Raw genomic sequence first — 21,920 nt, 5'->3', positions numbered from 1 at the left:
TTTTTTTTTTTTTTTTTTTTTTTTTTTTTCAATGAAAACGACAATACGATAAAGTTAGTCACGGTAACTGGGAAGATTACGAGGATTACGGGGATTTGTTGTATCATCGGAAAAGGATTAATAAATCAACTTGGTTTGCTCTTCGATATACATATACGGGAATCGAATACGCGATAAATTCAAATTCTACTGTAAATCGAGTGAAGAAGAACGCTTATCTCGAGATCGTTGGCAATTCTTTTCACGCGTATGTGCATACGTACACGTGTGCTTCTGGATATAATAATTCCTGCTGGTTTACACACACACATCACCGGCTGTCGGTTCGATAATAAATTACACAGAAGAACATTCGCGCAATATATATTAATCGTACGCGAACGTATCGTTAACACGTCTTTGGAATATCATTCTAGCTTCTTCCCTAGAGAAACGTAATTGCAATCCAGCGTAATTCTTTGCTTTTCCAAAACACCGCGGCTATCGAAAACTTCTCGTTTCCCTCTTGTTCGCGTGCAATTATTATCTTCTCTTGCAAAAAGGGAAAAAGAAAGACCTCGGTACGTTGGAATTAAAAATTCACGTCTGTGCTTCGGTGATTAAGACGAAGTTTCTTTGTCGAAGATGACAATCGTCTTGGAAATGGAACAGAAACTGGCGTACAAATATTCGTGTTCGCTCGTTCATACATACTCGAAGACGCGAAATCTGACGTCTCAACAGGGACAGACAGTGAAAAAACATCATCTTCGACTTTCTGTTATTTAACACGATTTGCATCACAAGGAAGAAAAATCCAATAAACTTTTAATAATAGGCAATAATTCTGTAACTTTTCATACTTTCAGCCTTTCTTTTCCATCATCTTCAATGATTTCCTTCAGCTAATTTTGAAGTTTGAAGCTCGTCGTCCCTTTTTAATATAGTTTTGAAAATGACATAACTTCAGTAACAATAGCAAGAGAAATGTAATAAATGTTCTAGCGACGACGATCACGAAAATTCACATGAAATATATCTCTAACCTTGGCCATTTGGTTTTACGACCAACGCGGCTCGCTACGTTTTTACTTGGAATTGAATAATTCTTTCGATTGACGATGAAAAAGAAAATCTATGATCCGTTTGAAAAAATTAGGATGACCTTCAACCGCACACCAAAAATTGATAGGCTGTATTTTGCCACCTCCTTCAAACCATACAACTTCTGCATTAGACAATTTTTCATTAGACGCATAATTTAAAAATTATTTCAGACAGTATATATATATATATATATATAATATTATAATATTATTGTTACAATTATATTATAAATATGTTATTATAATTATATTTCGAATAATAATTATAATAACATATTTATAATATAATTGTAACAATAATATTATAATAATTATAGTACAATAGCAATAATATTATAATAATTATAGTATAATAGCAATAATATTATAATAATTATAGTATAATTGTAATAATAATATTATAATATAATTGTAACAATAATATTATAATATAATTATAATATAATTGTAACAATAATATTATAATAATTATAGTATAATAGCAATAATATTATAATAATTTTAATATAATTGTAATAATATAATAATAATAATAATAATATAATAATTATAATATAATTGTAACAATAATATCATAACAATTATAAATATAATTGTAATAATAATATAATAATAATAATATTGTAATAATTATAATAATAATATAATAATAATAATATTATAATAATTATAATATAATTATAATAATTATAGTGTTATCTCTCATTTCTTCTTTTTTCCTTTGCTTGATCCCATGCCAGGTGTGAAAGACTTCGTCGGACTGGAGGAGGTGATGAAGTTCGAGTTTCTGTTGAAGCTGTTCGCCGAGACCCTCGGGACGCTTCTCCTGGTGCTGATCGGCTGCGCGTCCTGCATCACGTGGACCGCGGACAATCCTCCGACGGTGGTGCACATCGCCTTCACCTTTGGTCTCGCTGTCGCCAGCTTGGTTCACGTAAGTCTCTCCCTCTAATTATTCCACGCGTACGCAATTGTTGCGTATCTACGCTTTGCTAGGCAAGATAATGATCAAGCCACTAGCTTGACTCTCCGAGTCGACGTGCAAAATTATAAACCGTCACCGCGCCCCGGAAATCGTAACGCAGCTTTCTTTCCACGATTTCGTAATAACGATTGCGCAATATAATACCTACATACGTAGTGGGGTGAGAAGGAAAGAAAAGGAGATTCTTTGAGAAGTATTCTTTATCGAGATTCAGAAGAAGATTCTTCGAGAGTACTCTTCGTCGAGATTCGAGAAAAAGGCTCCTCGAGATTCCTCGGTAATTGTCAAGACAATATTCTTCAAGATTCAAAAACAAAATAGGCAAGAATGTGCGTAATACCTACATAGTGGGGTGAGAAAGAAAGGAAAAAAAGATTCTTCAAGATTCGTCAACAAGTATCAAGAGTATTCTTCAAGATTCAAGAGCAAAACAGGCGTGAATAATGTACGAAAGAAAGGAAAAGAGATTCTTCAAGAGTGAAGTTCAAGAGTACCCTTCGTAAAGATTCAAAAGAAAGATTTTTCAAGACTTTGAAACAAAAGCAAAAAAAAAAATTCTTCAAGAAGTATCAAGATTCAAGAAGAAACAAAATCGGCAAGAACGTACGACACTTTGAAGTAACAAAGTTTTCGGCTTCCGCGCCAATTCGTGTATCACCGATCGTTTGACAAATCGTTCGCCAGCTCGCGTTTGTCCGCGATCTCATTGAATGGAGAAAAGTGATCGCTCGTTCTCGGCTCGATTCTCGGTTCCGTAAGAATCGTGTGCCTGAAATACACACGTGCGCGATGGGGAACAGAGAGAAAGGGGAGGGGATTCCATTCACCTTACTAGCTTTCGTTCATTCGTACGCGGTCTCTCTCTCTCTCCCTTTCCTTTTCTCTTTTTTCTTCTTTTTTTTCCTTTCGCTCGATTAGCAAATTGAGAATTAATTCGTTCGGTCGATAAGGCCCGCACGTGCATCGTTCGAGTCGAAAGCGGCCTGTTCAATCTTTTTACGATCGCTTCTTTTCAATCCGCTGTCTCACAAATTATCGCGATGTCAATTTCGCCGGAACTTGAAGTAATCTTCCATTTTCACTTTACAAATGTGACCTTAGTTTTAGGATATTTGTAATAATTTTCAGATAGTTTCAGAAATCTTTCATCAAGTCTTCTTTCGATTCTGAAATAAATTGCGAAGATTTATCAATACTCGGTCGATAATGAGCTTCGGTCAGACTGAAAATTAAAATAACATTTTGAGATAAAGTCTAAACTGATACCACAATTGGAATCGAGATTGTTCCAAGGATACTAATAATAGTAATAGTATATAGTAATATAGTAATTTTCAGATAGTTTCAGAAATCTTTCTAAAGTCTTCTTTCGATTCTGAAATAAATTGAGAAGATTTATCAATACTTGGTCGATAATGAGCTTTCGTCAGACTGAAAATTAAAATAACATTTTGAGATAATGTCCAAGCTAATTCCACAATTGGAATCGAGGTTGTTCCAAGGATAATAATAATAGTAATAGTACATAGTAATATAGTAATTTTCAGATAGTTTCAGAAATGTTCCCAGCTTCTTTCGATTCTGAAATAAATTGAGAAGATTTATCAATACTCGGTCGATAATGAGCTTCGGTCAGACTGAAAATTAAAATAACATTTTGAGATAAAGTCCAAACTAATTCCACAATTGGAATCGAGATTGTTCCAAGGATAATAATAATAGCAATAGTATATAGTAATATAGTAATTTTCAGATAGTTTCAGAAATCTTCCCAGCTTCTTTTAATTCTGAAATAAATTGAGAAGATTTATCGATACTTGGTCGATAATGAGCTTTCGTCAGACTGAAAATTAAAATAACATTTTGAGATAAAGGCCAAACTGATACCACAATTGGAATCAAGATTGTTCCAAAGATAATAATAATAATGGTAGTATATAATAATATAGTAATTTTCATGAGCTTCATAATGAGCTTCAAACCGAAAATTAAAATATCATTTTGAGATAAAGTCCAAACTGATACCACAATTGGAATCGAGATTATTCCAAGGATAATAATAATAATAATAATAGTAACAATATATAATAATATAGTAGTTTCAGAAGTCTTTCTAAAGTCTTCTTTCGATTCTGAAATATATTACGAAAATTTATCAATACTCAGTCGATAATGAGCTTCAAACCGAAAATTAAAATAACATTTTCAAATAATGTCCAAACTGATACCATAATTGGAGTTATGTTTGTCGATCTATAATCGATTGATTGGCATTAAATATTTATTTTCTGTCTCGTCGCGAGCGGGTTTCTTTAAATAAAACTCGCCCGTGCGAGAAACCAGATGATAATTGTCGCGTCGATTACTTTTTTATGAAAAAAATCTTAGTCGTACAGTTTCGCAACGAAAGATAGGTATTTATGAAGTATAAATCGTATAAATCGTCGTCGCGCGATAACTTCGTATCGCTTTTAATACATTTTTATTTTCACCTTGAAAAAGAAAGGTGAATTACCTTAACTTAACTCCACGTGGCTGTCTCACAAGTTTTGGTAATTTTTTTTTTCCTTCTTACATAATTCACATAATTTAATTCTCACATAATTCGCCACGTTTGCCAGTAGGTATGATGTTTAGATGTCTGGTTCGGGATCAGCGACTCGCTTAGTCCCGAAAAAGTATGACGCGTTTTTCTCACCGTCTGGTGAAAAAAGTAAATGACACGCGGCTGTCGGTCGCGAGTAGCGAGACAGCGGTGCAGAGTATTGTCGAGCCGAAGTGTAAAGCACCGAAGCGAATAAACTCGACGAGCAACATTTTATCGTAACATGTGCCATTAAACGAAGTAAATCTTTCTCAAACGTGACCTATTTTATCTCTCTCCTCGATGCGTTATTTTCCTCTCTGCTCAATGCCAAACTTTCGCAACTCGTTTCAATCTCCATACCGGCCCGAAGACAATTCGACGATAAATTTCACGCATCTACGACCCGCGTTTCTCGATATCACCGCGTGATTTCTCCTTCCCCCGAGAATCGACCATTTTCTCTACCGTTCGGCGGCCGAACATAACGGGATATTCTCGAACGCTGCTCCCAGAGTGATAATTAACTACGACGAGAATGAGAACAACTAGACAAACACGCCTATTTAATTAGACGTAGGCAAAGTTTATCAAAATTACCACTTCGTCGAACTCGATTCCTTAGTTCAACAACTTGGACTTTACCAGTTTTACAAACGACGTGGAAGGAGATCGACTCTTACTCCTCTGCATTCATTGACATTTCAGAAAGAAAAAGAAAAAAGAAGAAAAGAAAAGGTAGTCATTCAGAGAACGAAAACGATCGAGCGCGAGCCTGCCGCTCAATGACTGACGTCGAGTCTCTCCCCCCTTGCCAGAGAACCGCCATTACGACGATTTAGAATAGAACGGGTTATACGGTTCGCATAACCGTGACTCTGGGCATCGTTGCGTAACAATCGAAATAAATTCACCACGGTTCGTTCGGAGAGGAAGACGATGAATTCATCGAGAGTCTATTGATCGATTCAGATCTTGCTTCTTAACGCTAAACGTACCGGCACTTTGTACAGAGTAGTGGTCAGGACGTAAAACAAAAGTAACTTTTACAGATGCGTGTTTTATTTTAATTTTTTTTACTATTTTGTTAATATTTTGGTAAATATAATTAATGGATTTTTTTCAGTATTGTGTACGTGTGAAAGCTACGAAAAGAGAAAATTAGAAAAATTGAAAATGTACTAGTTGTGACTTTTTCAAACCCTTCAGTTTTTCAGTGGCCACCCTGTATATATATATATTATTATTATATATTATAAATTTTTTATATTATATATTATATATTATAAATTTTTTATATTATATATTATATATTACAAATTTTTTATATTATAAATTATATATTATAAATTTTTTATATTATATATTATATATTATAAATTTTTTATATTATATATTATATATTATATATTATAAATTTTTAAATTTTTATATATATATATATATAAAAATTTAAAAATCTAAAATTTAAAAATTTAATAGTTCAAAAATTTGAAAATTTTTTTAACTTCGAGGTATATATATATATAATTTAAAAATCTAAAGTTTAAAAATTTAAAAACTTAATAGTTCAGAACTTTAATTCAATTTTCAATCAAATTTTTGAACTATTAAATTTTTAAATTTTCAAACTTTAGATTTTCAAATTTTAAAACTTTCACACTTTTAGTCATCAGTGTTAAAAAGGGAAGAAAGGGATTGTACTAAATCTGATCTAAATTTCGCCACTTTGTTGAAACTCGTTCTCAAACTGACAAACAAACAAAATGAAAATTTATCTTTCGTCCCCCTACTCGAACGTCTCTCGTTTTGTTTTACTTGGAAGGTTAACTCTCGAGGAGATCGAAACAACTCGCCGAACGAATGATTAATTCAGCCGCTTCCTCTTTATCTTCCTCGCTGAAGACGAGGTAACGAGATCGAGAGGGTGGATTAAACTCCGAAGTGTTTAGCTAGATGGCTAAGTCCATTCTTAGTTCAGGTGGTCGGCGGCCCGTAAGTATTTACCCGTCTGCGTTTACTTTCGCGTTTACGTTGGCGAGCAAACAGAAGCGAACCTGCGCGAGAGGCAATATTAATCGAGCTATCTTAGAACTAGGCGTTCAAAAGTGTACCTTAATTTTTGTTTTTTTCTTTTATCACGCGATCTCCATGTTGCAACTTGCTTTCCATCGAGTAAAAATGATGACGTATTCAATTACGTTTGGTAAAATTACGTTTTGTATCGCGCCATGTATCGATCATTCATAATTATTATTACATCGACGCAGCAAATGCATGCTAGTAAAAATTAAAAGCACAGATTTACTGTGTACATACGCGTGTACTCTAAATACTAGTGTCCGGCGACAAATTTCATTAGTCATTAGTCCGACAGAGGAAATTAATTCCTTAATTAATATTTTTATTGCAATTTTATTTAAAAAAATTTTCTACATCGACATAAATAAAAAATCAATCTCTGATATAATAATTTTTCTAAGATTGACAATTTTTATACTATATTTATAAATTCTTCTAGATTATTTCCTTCTCGGTTTATTCTTTTTCATTAACAAGAGATCTATTTATTTAACTTATCATTATCGTTAATGATTAATTTCCCGATTAATTTCTCAAAACATTCAGTCCCATTGAATTCTCCTGCAGTGATTATCGAATTAATTAATTAAATGAATAATTCGAACCTTGAACTTTACCCATTCGATTATCGTCGAATTTAATTCCAACTCATCATTCGGTTGCTCGATGAAACAGTTCTAGAGTGCAGCTCTAGTATTCTTTTCATCAGACTTCTTTTGAGATGACAGAAGATAGATGCTGCCGTTGTAGCAGATGCGAAAAGGCGAAAATATTCTTTGCACGGGCGCGCGCAACGCCTTTTACGCGTTACGTATGCACACGCGTGTATCCATTTTACACGTGACGTTGCGACCGATCTCAAAGAGTGCCGGCGGCGCTCGTCGTTGGTAGAAGGGTAAATAAGGCCGCTGATTCGCCCAAGGGGGTCTAACTCACCGGATCGGAGATGGTGCAATTCTGCCCTGGAGGCTCCGACAACCTACTACTCGCGGCTCGCCTCGAATCTTTTCCCCCTATCGGATCGGCTAATGTGACTCTTGTTCTGTCTCTTTTGATACTTTACTTTCCGACAGACAGCACGCTCCCCGCGCTATAATACGCGATTTAACCTGTTGCGCTGGAATGACGTGCCACGCACGTCGAGAATTTTTTTTCTCCTTAAAATTGCAACATTTTCTCGGTTTCAAGTATATTTAAGTAAAACAAATGATAAATTTATTACTTCTCAATAATTTCTGTCCAGTGATATCATACCGATGAATTGAAAAGGAAGATGAATTATTGCACACGGTTTGGTCACTCGTTACGGTCCGCAATCGAGTGGTTAACCTCTTCCGTTGGAATAACGTGCCATGAACGTTGAGAATCTTTTGTCCCAAAATTGCAACATTTCCTCAGTTTTAAATATATTAAAATATAACACAGGCAACATAAATAATAAATTTATTATTTCGTAGTAATTTCTATCCAGTGATGAATTCAAAAGGAAGACGAATTATTGTGTACGGTTTGGTCACTCGTTATGGTCCGCAATCAAGTGGTTAACCTCTTGCGTTGGAATAACGTGCCATGAACGTCGAGAATCTTTTGTCCCGAAATTGCAACATTTCCTCAGTTTTAAATATATTAAAATATAACCGAGGCAACATAAATAATAAGTTTATTATTTCGTAGTAATTTCTATCCAGTGATGAATTCAAAAGGAAGACGAATTATTGTGTGTACGGTTTGGTCACTCGTTATGGTCCGCAATCGGTTGCCAGTTCAAATAGTTAACCTCTTGCGCTGGAATAACGTGCCACGAACGTGGAGAATATTTTGTTCTAAAACTGCAACATTTTCTGAGTTTCAAGTATGTTTAAGTATTAAGTACCCAGGCAAAACAAATGATAAATTTGTTACTTCTTAATAATTTCTATCCAGTGATATGCCGACGAATTGAAAATCAAGATGAATTATTGTGTACGGTTTGGTCACTCGTTATGGTCCGCAATCAAGTGGTTAACCCAAAATTGCAATATTTTCTCAGTTTTAAATATATTTAAGTAAAACAAATAATAAATTTATTACTTCTCGATAATTTCCAGCGATGCCATACTGACGAGTTCAAAAAGAAAGCGACAAATTATTGTATATGGTTTGGTCACTCGTTATGGTCCGCAATCAGTTGCCAGTTCAAGTGGTTAACCTCTTGCGCTGAAACAGCGAGACACGAACGTCGAGAATTTTTTTGTCCCAAAATTGCAACATTTCTTCAGTTTTAAGTATATTAAAATATAAGCCAGGCAACACAAATAATACATTTATTACTTCTTAGTAATTTTTATCCAGTGATACATCGATGAATTCAAAAGAAGGACGAATTATTTCGGTCGCTCGTTATGGTCCGCAAATCAGTTGCCAGCGCAATGGGTTAACCGCCTATTTATAATCCTGTCTTATGAGCCGATTAGGACACACGCTGCTGTTGCGTGGAAGAAAAAGAAATATTTTGTTCGCACTCAAATGCGTTGCTGAAACTCAAATTTCAACGCAAATGAAATTTTGTCAGTCGTTTGTTACTTTGTTCCTTTTGTTCTCGAAAAGGAAAAGAAAGGGAAGGAAAGGAAAGAACGACAAAAGGCGCAGAAATCGAAGAGGTGTCGGTGACAATTTGAATGCAAATCGCACGTTTCCCGCCTCGTGTTGCGCGTTATGTATCGCCGACGGAATTTGTCAATGAAGAAAACGTCGACTTGTCGCGCGTTGCGTAACCAAAACGTTGCCAGCTCGAGAAACGAGAAACAATCGGTGGAGAACGATCTCGCGGGACACAGAATCTCGACGTCGTACATTCGCTCGCGAGTAATTAGTTACACGAGTCGAGTCGCGTGGTAAATATCCGAGACGAAATGGTTAAAATTCGATTGGTTCCGCCTGACAATGGATGCTCGTTGACGACAAACGTCTGAGGGGGGAAAGAAAGAACTTGTTAATCCCCTTGTCGCTTTCCACGACTTTTATAAATTTTAAAATAAGCGTAAAATTTTTAAATTTTAAAGTAAGCGTAGAAATTGCCAAGAAGTAATACTATATATTGAGTATTGAGAGGACTTCAGGTAATTAGAATTGCAAAACAAAAATAAATAAATAAAAGAAACAAACATATAAATAGATAAATAAATAAAAGAAGCAAACATATAAATAAATAAATAAATAAAAGAAACAAACATAAGTAGATAAATAAATAAATAAAAGAAGCAAACATATAAATAAATAAATAAATAAATAAAAGAAACAAAATAAAAACAAATAAATTCAAGGTATACAACAAAAAGCGAATAATAATTTTTATACTAATAATTTTTATACACACAACACACACACACATATATATAATATATATAACATATATATAATATAATATATATAATACATATATAATATATATAACACACACATATATAATATAATATATATAATATATATAACACATATATATATATATATATATATATATATATATATATATATATATATACATTATTGAAATAAATGAATTCTTACATAAAATCTAAAATCTGCTTTTGCATGCTCCAACGAAAATGAAATCTGTTCCACGTGCAAAAAATTTTTTCAAATGGTTATCGATGAAGGGTTAACTCCCTAATCGGTAAACGTCTGCAAAAATCAGAGCCGATTTTTGCGCCGATTGCGCCCACCGCCGTAAAAAAAAAAAAGGGGGGGGGGGGGGGGGAAACGGTAGAGTAAAACGTTGCCCGGTAGAGTAAAACAGAAATGTTTACACGCTGTCTCACGTCAGACGACAAACAAAAACGTGACGCGTAACGCGTAACACCTGCGACACTAACTCGTGCACTCGCAACACGATGCATCAGATAAGCGATGTTTCGCTTGTGCAATCCGAGGCGTGTACTCTGCCGCCATCGGGCAACGGACGATTAACACGAGCCATCATTCGTCCACCTGTTTTAGATTCTATACCGTCGTGCTATTATTCGAATGCCACGACAATTCGACGTATGTATGTATATATGTATGTACGTACATTTGTTGAAAGAACGGACTGACAGCTCTCTTTAAAAGTTACTTCTTAACTGCGTGTATCGTCGAACGATCACACGATGCACGCAAGAAAACGTAAGCTAATGAGCACTCTTTTTTGCAGAAGATCGTACGAGTTTGAAAATTTAATTGTAAAGATTTAGGCAACGGAGATCATTTCGACGTAGAATTTTTTCGTCGTGTCCCCTCTCGAATTTTGCAACGCTCGTTCCGCGTTCTGGATATTTTTTTGAGGAGAGATTGCCGCGGTGCTGCAATAGCTGGAATCAATTAATTTCTGGCACTTTTCTCATTCGCGGAACATGATGCCGCGTTTGTTAAAATGTTCGGTTTGTTCGGCAAGTAACTTCGTTTCTTTCGACGAGTGTCGTTAGCTGTATTTTTAACCAGCTAACGACTTCATTCCGAAGTATATTACAGCTAACTTTATCCTCGGACATGCGAATAAGAATTTTTAATTTCTATATTAATATAGATAAAATACTTGTTTACAATTTATAATTTTAATTTCCATATTAATAATAAGAATTTTCCATAATTTTTAATTTTCATATTAATACGAGCAAGAATTTTCCGTAATTTATATTTTTAATTTCCATATTATAATACGAGTAAGAATTTTTCCATCTTATTTATGCAAATAAGAATTCTCCATAATTTGTATTTTTAATTTTCATATTAATACGAACAAGAATTTTCCGTAATTTATATTTTTAATTTCCATATTATAATACGAGTAAGAATTTTTCCATCTTATTTATGCAAATAAGAATTCTCCATAATTTGTATTTTTAATTTTCATATTAATACGAACAAGAATTTTCCGTAATTTATATTTTTAATTTCCATATTATAATACGAGTAAGAATTTTTCCATCTTATTTATGCAAATAAGAATTCTCCATAATTTATATTTTTAATTTCTATATTAATATGAATAAGAATTTTCCATAATTTATATTTTTAACTTTTATATTAATACGAGTAAAAATTTTCCATAATTTGTATTTTTAATTTCCATATTAATAGGAGAAAGAATTTTTCTTACTTATGCAAATAAGAATTCTCCATAATTTGTATTTTTAATTTCTATATTATAATACGAATAAGAATTTTTCCATCTTACTTATGCAAATAAAAATTCTTCATAATTTATATTTTTAAGTTTTATATTGATATGAATAAGAATTTTCCATAATTTATATTTTTTAATTTCTATATTAATATGAATAAGAATTTTCCATAATTTATATTTTTAATTTCCATATTAATAATAAGAATTTTCCATAATTTGCATTTTTAATTTTCATATTAATACGAACAAGAATTTTCCGTAATTTATATTTTTAATTCCCATATTATAACACGAGTAGGAATTTTTCCATCCTACTTGTGCAAATAAGAATTTTCCATAATTTATATTTTTAATTTCTATATTAATACAAGTAAGAATTTTCCATAGTTTGTATTTTTAATTTCTATATTAATACGAGTAAAAATTTTTCATAATTTGTATTTTTAATTTCCATATTAATACGAGTAAAAATTTTCCATAATTTGTATTTTTAATTTCCATATTAATAGGGGTAAGAACTTTTCCACCTTACTTATGCAAATAAGAATTCTCTACAATTTATATTTTTAATTTCTATATTAATATGTATAAGAATTCCTCATAATTTATATTGTTAATTTCTATATTAATATGAATAATTTATATTTTTAATTTCCATATTAATAATAAGAATTTTCCATAATTTGTATTTTTAATTTCCAAAGTAATTATAAGAATTTTTCATAATTCATATTTTTAATTTCTATATTAATATAAATAACAATTCTCCATAATTTATATTTTTAATTTCCATATTAATAATAATAAGAATTTTCCATAATTTATATTTTTAATGCCGATATCAATACGAATCACAATTTTCCGTAATTTACATTTTCAACTCCCTTCATATTATAATACGAGTAGGAATTTTTCCATGCCACCTGTGCAAACAAGAATTTTCCACTAGTACACAGTCAAAGTTCATCAAGTGATCAACAGTCGCGTCTAGTTGGACAATGTTCGAAGAACATCACACGCTGCACACGTGTGATTTCAATTCGAGGGGGATCAATTTGTCAAGCTATCCTCCCCCACGGAGAGACACTTACAAATCACGCGCTCGCGCGTCACTTTTCGAAAGTTATGATCGATTGATTCTCAGTCCAGGGGGGAGAGAGGGGTTACAAGCATGATCGCGCGCGGTGGATTTCCATGGTTCTCGCGACTGATTTAAAAGGAACGAGAGCAGCTGGCAGAGTGGCCGCGAGCGTGGATATCCTCGGGCTGTGGGTCGTAGATCAATACGTGGGTCACGATCCACGGCAAACGTACGCGATTCAGGAGAAACGCGCGCGTTCCTTCTCTATTTAAATCCTTGAATGAGTTACGTCACCCTCGTGTGAAATTCTGCCGAGTTTTTCGAAGACAATTGCCTCGCGAGTTTTCGTTCCGGATCTGTCGAAAGAATCTGTTTTTCTTTTTTTTTTTTTAGAACAACAGCTCGATAAAACTGGAGTTTCCAGCGCGACAATTCTCGTTCTAGGAAACCTCTCGCAAATCAACTGGAAGTTTCGCGATCTTCGTGCCACCGTTTCGTCGGCAAGTCTACGGATATCTAGACGTTCCGCGGAATTAATAATTCCAGATTAATAACTCGAGATAAGCGGGTTGCGCATGCCAAGGGGGAGAGTGTGGCGAAGAAAACGTTTCGCTTCTTATTATTTAATTATTATTAAAATATTAGTTTTTAGAATTATATTATTATTATTTAGTTTAATTACATTATTTTTTGGTATATATTTTTTATTATTTAATTATGAATTAATTTTAGAATGAAATATTGCAAGATTTAATTCAATATAAAAATAAATATATTTTTAATTTTCAATTATAAAACTTTATTATTTATATTTTCAGTTATATTTATTTCTTCAATAATTTTTATATATAGGATTAATTATATAAATTTAGATAATTTTTTATTAAAACGATTTTATTATTTAATAATATTATTTTTATTATCTATATGATTATATTAATTTAAAGTATATAATATATTAACTATTATATTAGGATGAGATGGATTAGGATTAATTTCATATTGTTTAATTATTTATTATAATAAATTAAATTCATTTAATTCAGGTATAATAACTATTATTTTAAATCGTTTACGTTTATTAATAATTATTTCTTTTTTAATAATATTTGGCGAAGAAGCGAGGCGAAAGCGAACAAAGAGGCGAAGAAAAAGTTTCGCGAACGAAAGAGATTTCATCGAGGCGGGAGCTGAGCGAATAAAAGTTGAAAGAGACCGGAGCTCGTTTATTGCTCTTGAGCCGCGCGGACGAAGGACGAAGGCGACGCGGCGCTCGATGAAAAGAAAAGTGTTGAAGCAACACTTTCCCCTTTGTAGGTATCGCGCGCTATTCACCGTTTTGCCACGGACCCATGTGTGGGCTGGCGTTGTTAATTAACCTCTTTAGCTGTGGTGCCGCTTTTTAAAAGCGTGCATCTACATTGTGCCACGCTAAATGGCGATTATCAAGTATGCGCAGCTGCTTGTTGTAAAATTGAATTAAATTATGGGGGAAAGGATACTATTTCTTTTTTTTTTTTCTTTCAAAAATCAATGATTTTACTGTTTAACTTAATTAATTATTAATGTTAATAAGAATGAGGAAAGGATAGTATTTCTTTTTTTTTCAAAAGTCAATGACTTTATTGTTTAACTTAATTAATATTAATTGATAATAATGAGGAAAGGGTAATGTTTCTTTTTTTTTCAAAAATCAATGATTTTATTGTTTAACTTAATTAATTATTGATATTAATAAGAANTAGTATTTCTTTTTTTTTCAAAAATCAATGATTTTATTGTTTAACTTAATTAATATTAATTGATAATAATGAGGAAAGGGTGTTTCTTTTTTTTCAAAAATCAATGATTTTATTATTTAACTTAATTAATATTAATAATATTAATTAATATTAATTAAATAATAATGAGGAAAGGATAGTATTTCTTTTTTTTTCAAAAATCAATGATTTTATTGTTTAACTTAATTAATAATTAATATTAGTAATAAAATTAATGGCAAGAAAATATTTAGTAAAAAGAATTAGTAAAGTCTAGTCTCGAAATATTCTGAAATGTTTAAGACTTACAGATACGTTTCACTTTCCACGAGAAATTTAATTCAAGTAACAAATTGTATTTATTTCCCTCGCAGAGTAGAAGAAAGTATACTCGCCGTATTAAAAATCATTTTCAAAAAATTGCCATCGTTTCTTCACGATACGAGAGTTAATTCGTCATTCACATCTAATTGCAAGAGAGGTTAAAATCGCACAGAATGAGACGATTTTTTCAAAAAATCAAAATTAACTCTCTGGCGCGTTTTTTAAACGCGAGAACTCTCGCTTCTGCAAGCGAGAGACCCACGATCCTTACCAATTACCGTTCGCGTTCTCGATTAAAAGCCAGTTGTCCCCGGTCGTGTAATTAATAAAACCAATTAGTCGATATCTCGCCGTTTGATCTTTGCTCGAAGCACCGCGCCCGCTTGGAGACAATTTGTGCAACGTGCAAATAAACAACGTGGCTAGTCCCGGCCAATCAAGACGAAAAGGAGGAATAAGAACAACAACAACAGTAACGACGAGAAGAAGAGCGGCGGGGGAAAGCACAAGATCCGAGAAGATGAGTTGCGTAATCGCAAAAGCAACTGGTCGACGATATGTACCGATCGCCCGGGGCGAACCGAGACCTTGCCGGCGTGCATGAGAACTGGGCCGCGTCGCGTCGCGTCGCGCCGCGCCATGGCCCACCTTCATGAGCCCGTCTCGAAACTCTACGGGACTCAAATCCACCCAGCCACCCGACCTAGACGGTCATCGATTTACACTTAACATCCTTCCCCCTTCTTCTGTTCTTTTCCTCCTTTTTTCTACAAAATTTCTACTTTGCCCTGCTCTAAGGTTATAATATATAAATTATTTAACACATATACATACATATATATATATATATATAATATAATATATAAATAAATAATATAATAATATAATAATAAGGTTATAATATATAAATAAATAATATATAAATTAATATATAAATAATATATAAAATATATAAGGTTATAATATATAAATTATTTAACACACATACATATATATGTATATTATTATGTAATTATTATATTTTTATATATATTATTATATAATTATTATATTATTATATATATATTATTAAATAATTTATATATATNATAATTATTATATTTTTATATATATTATTATATAATTATTATATTATTACATATATTATTATATAATTATCATATTATTATATATATATTATCAAATAATTTATATATATATATAAGGTTATAATATATAAATTATTTAACACACATACATATATATGTATATTATTATATAATTATTATATTTTTATATATATTATTATATAATTATTATATTAATATATTTATATATATATATATATATATACATATATATAAATTAACCTAAACCTATGCTATTAACGTTGCATAGTGGACGTTGTAACTTAACCTAACTTAAACATAGGATTCTATCAGTTTGTCATTTTCCCTTCGAACTGTGCTCCTCTTTTGTAATTACGCGCGCTCGAGATTTAGACAACCGATTTACACTCGCATCTATTCCCTTCTTCTTCTTTCATCCCCTTCAACGACATTTCTACTTTATCCTGCTCTAACCTAACCTAAACCAACGCACAATGGACGTTGTCTAACCTAACCTAAATCTAGAATTCTTTCAGTTTGCCATTTTCTTTTCCAATTGCGCCCCTTCTTTCTAATAATTATGCGCCCTCGAGATCTACACTCTTTTCTCCTTCTTTTTTCAATAAAATTTCTACTCTGCTCCGCTCTAACCTAACCTAAACCAACGCACAGTGGACGTTGTCTAACCTGACCTACACCTAGGATTCTTTCAGTCTGCCATTTTCTTTTCAAATTTAATAATTATACTCGTTCGAGATCTCTCACTTTCCTCTCTTCCTTGTTCTCTTCCTCCTGTTTTCAATAAAATTTCTACTCTGCTCTGCTCTAACCTAACCTAAACCAACGCACAGTGGACGTTGTCTAACCTGACCTACACCTAGGATTCTTTCAGTCTGCCATTTTCTTTTCAAATTTAATAATTATACTCGTTCGAGATCTACACTTTCCTCTCTTCCTTGTTCTCTCCCTCCTTTTTTCAATAAAATTTCTACTCTGCTCTGCTCTAACCTAACCTAAACCAACGCACAATGGACGTTGTCTAACCTAACCTACACCTAGGATTCTTTCAATCCGTCACTTTCTTTTCGAACTGTGCCCTTTGTTTTTAATTATGCATACTCGAATTCTTTCTCTATCTCGACTCTATCTTGACTGCCTCTTTTTTCCCTTCCCGCGACTTTGACTCTAGCTCCTCGACTTCGTTCGGAATCCCAGCTTCTTCCAACTGGTTTTCTCTGTCACAACAACACCGGTTTCCGGCCGTGTCTGACCGACGCCGAATAGTCTGCCACGTATTTACTTTTACTCGGGTACACGTGCACGCGCACGCGTTCCAATATTTGCTCGCGAAGAAACAAAGGTGAATCTTTCGTCGACTTGAAAATTAACACGAACGACGCAACGCAGAGTGATTTCTCGATTGGGATCTTCGAGGAAATATGATATCAAAGATTCGGTGAAATTCGGTTGTTTTCTAAGTCATCAACTCTTTGCTCATTTGTTGAAACAATCGCGTTACGTCCATCGTTTCTCAAATTCGCTCGTCGTTTACATTGTACTTCCAAAGAAACGCGTGTGCGCACACTCGATTTATATATATATTATTTATACATATATATTTATATTTATAAAGTATAAATATATAATTAATATAAATATATATATAATAAATATATTAATATAAATATAAATATATAAATGTAAATATATTAATATAAATATAAATATATAAATGTAAATATATTAATATAAATATAAATATATAAATGTAAATATATTAATATAAATATAAATATATAAATGTAAATATATTAATATAAATATAAATATATAAATGTAAATATATTAATATAAATATAAATATATAAATGTAAATATATTAATATAAATATAAATATATAAATGTAAATATATTAATNTAAATATATATATTATAAATATATAAATGTAAGTATATTAATATAAATATAAATATATATATTATAAATATATAAATGTAAGTATATTAATATAAATATAAATATATATATTATAAATATATAAATGTAAGTATATTAATATAAATATAAATATATATATTATAAATATATAAATGTAAGTATATTAATATAAATATAAATATATATATTATAAATATATAAATGTAAGTATATTAATATAAATATAAATATATATATTATAAATATATAAATGTAAATATATTAATATAAATATATAAATACAAATATAAATATATAAATGTAAATATATTAATATAAATATATATACATGTATATTATCGCGACTGTTGCCAGGCGAGATATGTATTCGAAATTTCGCGCGCGCGTTTCAAAGGCTTGAAGAGAAACGTTTACGCCTCGAGAAGATGTTGAGAGAAATTTGAATTCGAATTTGCGACAATTCCTCGATGACCTCAGCGACCAGTGATCCACCGACCAAAAAAAAAAAAAAATCTTAAACCTACTTTTTTATTAAAAAAAAATCCAGATTTCACCGCGTGTGTCTATACGTACGTATATGGAACACCGCATATCGTCATTAAGAAATCATTCGTGCCGCGAAAGGTAACTTCGAGATCTCTTTATCGGCGGCGCGAGCCGCTCCGGTCGGCCATGCTCCACAAATTGTGAAATTTTGAATTAGAATTAAATTCAGTTTCTCCGAAGCGAAACCACGCTCGCGAACAGATTTTAGAGTGTCTTTTTTTTCGTATGACGTGTGCACACGCGTTGCTTGTTACCTTGTTTCTAGAAATCACGATGCTTCGAATGAATCACGCAAGCTTCGCCACAGGATCTGGAGAAACAGAAAGCGAGACATTTCTGGATGAAACGTCGCTGGATTTTTCGATTGAACGTTGACTCGAATCTGTAACATTCGCTTGGAACAATTTTAAGCCAAGTGTCATGTATCTCTTGTTTCGAGATATTTAAAGGTTTGAATAAAAATAATGAATTGAAAAATATTTTTATACTATGTAAATTTATGTAAAAATATTTTTATACAAATACACATAGTATAAAAAATATATGTATATACTATGTACATTTATATAAAAATATTTTCATACTATGTATATTTATGGAAAAATATTTTTATACTATTTATATTTATGTAAAAATTTTTTTATACTATGTATATTTATGTAAAAATATTTTCATACTATGTATATTTATGTAAAAATATTTTCATATTATGTATATTTATATAAAAGTATTTTGATACTATGTATATTTATATAAAAATATTTTGATACTATGTGTATTTATATAAAAGTATTTTGATACTATGTATATTTATATAAAAGTATTTTGATACTATGTATATTTATATAAAAGTATTTTGATACTATGTATATTTATATAAAAGTATTTTCATATTATGTGTATTTACATAAAAATATTTTCATACCATGTATATTTATATAAAAATATTTTCATACCATGTGTATTTACATAAAAATATTTTCATACCATGTGTATTTGTATAAAAATGTTTTTATACTATATATATATTTTTTTATACTTTACATATTTAAACAAAATATTTCAGGAGATATTTGGTCTTGTGAGACAATAACTTATCATGACTCTGAAATGTTATGTGTAACCTACAAGGAAATATGATTTTTGAAGCTTAAAATGACCATTTTCAAAATTAAGTGAATATCTCACAACAATAGAAAGCAACGAATTTTGTTATAAAAAAAAATAAAAAATTTTGTGTTATAAAAATGTTATTGAAAACAACGACTGCATTCATTTGTCTTTGTTTTAGGTATTGGGCCCGATCTCAGGGTGCCACGTGAATCCAGCGGTGTCGCTAGGACTCCTAGTGAGTGGAAACTGCAGTTTCCTGAAGGCGTTGTGCTACATCGTTTGCCAGTGTTGCGGAGCAATCGTTGGCTCGGGAATTTTGAAGGTAAATTCAACGCTGATTTTGAATTATTATTCATCCAACGTGTTGAATTCCGCGTAAAGGAATAACACTTGTATCTTTCAGAGAGTTCATTGTAACCGTGGATGGTTAAGGATGATGTTAGGTCTTCCTGATGGAGAAGAATACTGTTCTCTTTTCATAATTTGTAATAATAATAATAGTAATAATTTTTTTATTGTTCGCAGAATACTTTCAGAGGTCTATTACTCAGTGCAGAAACAATCAAATCATCGCAAATCTTATTATCAATTTCAATAAAATTTAATAAATTGCATATAAAGTTTTTTATTTTATAAGCAAACTGATATATTTATAAATTTATTACCCACAATACTGATAATATCGAGTGTTTCGACACAGAAACAACCAAAATATTGTAAATGATCAATATCAGTATTAACAAATTGAATATAAAATTTAATAACATCAGTATTAATCAATATTATTAACAAAATAAGTATACAATTGTCGTCTCACTTTACGTAGAAACTGATATATTTACAAACTTATACTGATAATATCGAGTTCTTCGACACAGAAACAACCAAAATATTGTAAATGATCAATATCAGTATTAACAAATTAAATATAAAATTTGATAACATCAGTATTAATCAATATCAGTTATTAACAAATTAAATATACAATTGTCGTCTCACTTTACGTAGAAACTGATATATTTGCAAACTTATATTGATAATAGCGAGTGCTTCGACACAGAAACAACCAAAATATTGTAAATGATCAATATCAGTATTAACAAATTAAATATAAAATTTAATAACATCAGTATTAATCAATATTATTAACAAAATAAGTATACAATTGTCGTCTCACTTTACGTAGAAACTGATATATTTACAAACTTATACTGATAATATCGAGTTCTTCGACACAGAAACAACCAAAATATTGTAAATGATCAATATCGGTATTAACAAATTAAATATAAAATTTGATAACATCAGTATTAATCAATATCAGTTATTAACAAATTAAATATACAATTGTCGTCTCACTTTCTCGTAGAAACTGATACATTTACAAACTTATTACCTACAATAGATTTAGGTAATAGATATTTTGGTTTTGTCAGCACCGAGCTAATGTTATCTAGTTGGTCATCCAATAAACAATACAAATCATTACTCGTCGCACGCTGTGTCCCAACAAATAACTTCAAGTCCATATTAATTTCAATGTCCCATTGAATTCTTCCATGTCCCACAAAAGAAAAAAAGTCAACTTCCACGGTTTCTTTAAATTTTCACAGCTTCAAATTTCCTTTAGAATTTTCATTATTCAAATTTCAATTTTTGTGCTCTTGCAGCTGTTGATCCCAACCGAGGCGACGAACAAGGGGCTGGGCGTGACAGATCTCGGCTCGTGGGTCAACGAGATCCAAGGTATCTTCATGGAGGCGATCGTTACGTTCCTGCTGCTTTTGGTTGTCCACGCGGTGACCGATCCGAAGAGGACCGACACGAAAGGATGGGCGCCCCTGGCAATCGGTTTGACCATCACCGTGGCTCACATGGCTGCGGTGCCGGTTACAGGGAGCAGCATGAACCCAGCCAGGTCGCTGGGTCCGGCGATCGTCCAGGGTAAATGGCACAATCAGTGGATTTACTGGGTCGGGCCGATCCTCGGAGGCTGCGCCGCCGGTGGACTGTACAAATTGGCGTTCAGACAGAGACAGAAGGACGACGAGGCCTCTTACGACTTTTGAGAAACAGATCAACGACGAAGAGCCGAATGTAAATACCGTATTCCTTGTGTCGTCGCGGTAAAAAGCAAGGGAAATGATTATGTCGACGTTGATTATGTATTATATGCTGGAGGGAAATCTACT

The 21,920-nt window shown here is 31.9% G+C and overlaps 1 protein-coding gene and 1 long non-coding RNA gene across 4 annotated transcripts in view; one reads left to right on the top strand and one right to left on the bottom strand.

Annotated features, from left to right (window-relative positions):
• Positions 1-5,174, bottom strand: part of LOC122530475 — a 22,233-nt gene extending 17,059 nt beyond the window's left edge. Inside the window, exon 1 of the long non-coding RNA XR_006307019.1 lies at positions 4,769-5,174. This is a non-coding gene — a long non-coding RNA (uncharacterized LOC122530475). The remainder of the gene's footprint in view (positions 1-4,768) is intronic.
• The window catches only part of LOC122530471 (aquaporin AQPAe.a), a 39,236-nt gene extending 17,330 nt beyond the window's left edge, over positions 1-21,906 (top strand). For all 3 annotated transcript variants that reach the window (XM_043657470.1, XM_043657471.1, XM_043657472.1), the window contains 3 exons: positions 1,826-2,019; positions 19,907-20,050; positions 21,399-21,906. In XM_043657470.1, coding sequence (XP_043513405.1) covers positions 1,826-2,019; positions 19,907-20,050; positions 21,399-21,797 — 737 coding nt within the window. In that variant the 3' untranslated portion in view covers positions 21,798-21,906. The remainder of the gene's footprint in view (positions 1-1,825; positions 2,020-19,906; positions 20,051-21,398) is intronic.
• Positions 21,907-21,920: the final 14 nt, after the last annotated feature.

Source organism: Frieseomelitta varia, unplaced genomic scaffold, assembly GCF_011392965.1.
Source record: "Frieseomelitta varia isolate USP_RPSP 00005682 unplaced genomic scaffold, Fvar_1.2 scaffold_345, whole genome shotgun sequence".
Classification (NCBI taxonomy): Eukaryota; Metazoa; Arthropoda; class Insecta; order Hymenoptera; family Apidae; genus Frieseomelitta; species Frieseomelitta varia.
This window is presented reverse-complemented; position numbering and strand designations above follow the sequence as displayed.